General features: G+C 42.2%; 1 protein-coding gene across 1 annotated transcript in view; it reads right to left on the bottom strand.

Annotated features, from left to right (window-relative positions):
- Window positions 1–284: 284 nt before the first annotated feature.
- LOC103600578 (unconventional myosin-Ie-like) overlaps window positions 285–2,900 on the bottom strand; it is a gene marked incomplete at its 3' end in the record, with an annotated part of 111,726 nt that continues 109,110 nt past the window's right edge. The window contains exon 6 of the mRNA XM_008584869.1: window positions 285–374. Within this exon, the coding sequence (XP_008583091.1) occupies window positions 285–374 (90 nt within the window). The remainder of the gene's footprint in view (window positions 375–2,900) is intronic.

Here is a 2,900-nt window from a genome sequence, read left to right as displayed (position 1 = left end):
AGCTGCCCCTTTTATCAATTTGTATTTTCCTTAGTGACGTAATTCAAGTTGAAAGTTGTTTTTAAAATTATCTTGTTTGCATCCCTAAGGCTCAAAAATAACTTCAATCAAAGGGCAAACTGAAGCCTGACAGTGCACCACTAGAGAAAAAGAAGAAAGGATTGAAAAGGCAGCCTCCCGATCATACGTGGGAAGCTCTTAATTCCTTTGTGATACGGAACTTAAATCAGGAACATCAACATCATCCATCAGGCGACATTGTCTGAAACAGGGAAGAGACTTACAAATCGGCTGGAGTTGTTGTTCCGGACGGTCTTGGCATTCCCGAAGGCCTCCAGCAGTGGGTTGGACTGCAGGATAATGTCCTTCACGTGCTGTCCCAGCAAACAGACCGAGGTTAGTGAGGTGCCAACTCCTGCCACATGGTGTAAAGCCAAACCTCCCCAAAGGGCCTGGTTTCTGAATGCAGTAACATGACGGCCCTAAATCCATGTGTCCCTGGGGGTTTCTGAAGGATGTATTCTTTCATCATGACACACCTAAACCTATTTGTGTGTTCGGGTCTCCCAAGTTCTTTGGCTTGATGCGGGATCCCCTGGAGCCAGGACCACTAGTAAAATCAGGACCTGCACACGGTCCCAGACTGGATTTCCAAATGGGTTGCTGCAGCTTCACCCTGCACTTCCAGGTGTGCTGGGAATCACAGCAGGGAAGAAAGTGAAGCAAGAAGGGGCACCTCCTTGCTATTCTGACTGGAGTCTTCACTCTCACACCGCTGCCCAATTACTCTACCTGCCTATCTCATGCCCACCTTTTCCTGATCCACCGAAAGTGAGAGTTATCTGTAGGGAAATCAGTTTCTCCTCCCCAAATAGGGTTGTGGAAATACGCACTTGTGCTCAGACATTAATCTGTGTGAATCCCCTGGGGTCTTGCTAAAAGGTAGATGTGGATTCAGGAGGTGGGGCCCAAAAATCTGCATTTCTAACCAGCTCCGTGGTGGTGCAGGTTTTGCCAGCACGGATCTACACTTTGAGCAGCAAGGGTCAACACTAGATTGTATGGGACAATTCCTGGCCAACTAGAGGGGAAGACTTTGGTTTTCAAATACCCCAGTCTGTGGCAAAACACACCATGGACATGAGACAGCCCAACAGACAGGATTTGATGTTGGAGACATCTTTCAAATGAGTCATTCCTTGTACTTCTAATTATTCACATGCTCTGGTTAAACGCGTTCCAGAAATAACAAGTCTTCTGGCTTGTGCTCTTTAGCTACTGACTTATTCCAAGCCAAGAGCTCTGTATCATTGTCCTCATAGGAAAACAGGAAAAGAAAAGTCAACATTAACCGTCTGCAGCCTGGCTAATAGGTTGTAGGCTGTAGCAAACAGGACTAGATGAAGGCACTATTAATTGACTANCCTGTTAGAAACACCTGCCTGTTAGAAACACCTTGACTGTAAGAAACACCTGAGGAGTCTTTACAAAATGCCAGTGCCTGGTGCCATCCCAGACCAAGTAAATCAGATTCTCTATGGACTGACCTGTGTAGTTTCAAAAAGTACTTGGGTGACTTTTTTTATGTAGCTAAGGTTGAGAACAACTGCTCTAATGTAATCAAATGCTTATACACAGTTCAAAATTGTCATATAAAAGTAAAAACTCCTAATTGCTGTATAGCAGCCCGAGGTGGGGGTGAGTTGGGGGGGGGAGAGAAGATGGTACATTTTATAAAAGGAACAGGATATTACATTTTGATAATTAAATGGAAAGAAATGTGACTCTTGGTAATGTTTTATTTCCTAAGCTGGGTGTTGAGTACACAGGTGGTTCACTGTATTATTTTTAAATACTGTTTGAAATATTTCATAATGTATTTTTTAAACTTGAAAAGATTCATAAATGGAAAATATATGAACTTTTATGATTCATAATACATGCCCATTGTTTAAAGAGAAATGACCCATAATCCCACCCTCATGCCAATTCCACCTTCTCCTGATAATCACTGTAATTGTATATTCAAACTGATTTACATACACCTTATTACGTTTTAATATAATATGCACAAAATGAGATCATATCGTAAATATTGTTCTGTAATCTTTTTTTTATATTTAACAATACATTATGAATACCTTTTTCTATTTTTTTGGTGGCTGGCAGGTACAGGGATCCAAACCCTTGACCTTGGTGTTATAACATGGTGCTCCAATCAAGTGAGTTAACTGACCAGCCCTATTATGAATACCTCATTATAGAAGTCGTTATTAACAGGGAACATAGATAACTTATTCTTAAAGTATTGTTGGCTCAAAGATAATGAACATTTTAAATTTTGATAAAATTTGCCAGACTGCTCTCGTGGGAGAATGTGTCAGTCTTCAGCCACTAGTATCTCTTCTCTGTTATTATTAACCTCCTTATTGTTTGCCCATCTGAGAGACAGAAATGACATAAAGTTTTAATTTACATTCCTCTCATTATTAGTGAAAGTGAGTACCTTTTGATGCCACCAGGCTTGACTCTGTGTATTAGAGAGTGAATGTAAGAGAGCATGTGTGAGTGTGTGTGTGTGTGAGTGTGTGTGTGTGTGAGTGTGTGTGTGTGTGAGTGTGTGTGTGTGTGAGTGTGTGTGTGTGTGAGTGTGTGTGTGTGTGAGTGTGTGTGTGTGTGAGTGTGTGTGTGTGTGAGTGTGTGTGTGTGTGAGTGTGTGTGTGTGTGAGTGTGTGTGTGTGTGAGTGTGTGTGTGTGTGAGTGTGTGTGTGTGTGAGTGTGTGTGTGTGTGAGTGTGTGTGTGTGTGAGTGTGTGTGTGTGTGAGTGTGTGTGTGTGTGAGTGTGTGTGTGTGTGAGTGTGTGTGTGTGTGAGTGTGTGTGTGTGTGAGTGTGTGTGTGT

This window comes from Galeopterus variegatus, unplaced genomic scaffold, assembly GCF_000696425.1.
Source record: "Galeopterus variegatus unplaced genomic scaffold, G_variegatus-3.0.2 Scaffold3393, whole genome shotgun sequence".
Taxonomy (NCBI): domain Eukaryota; kingdom Metazoa; phylum Chordata; class Mammalia; order Dermoptera; family Cynocephalidae; genus Galeopterus; species Galeopterus variegatus.
Note: the sequence above shows the minus strand (reverse complement) of the source record. Positions and strands in the feature narration are given on the sequence as shown.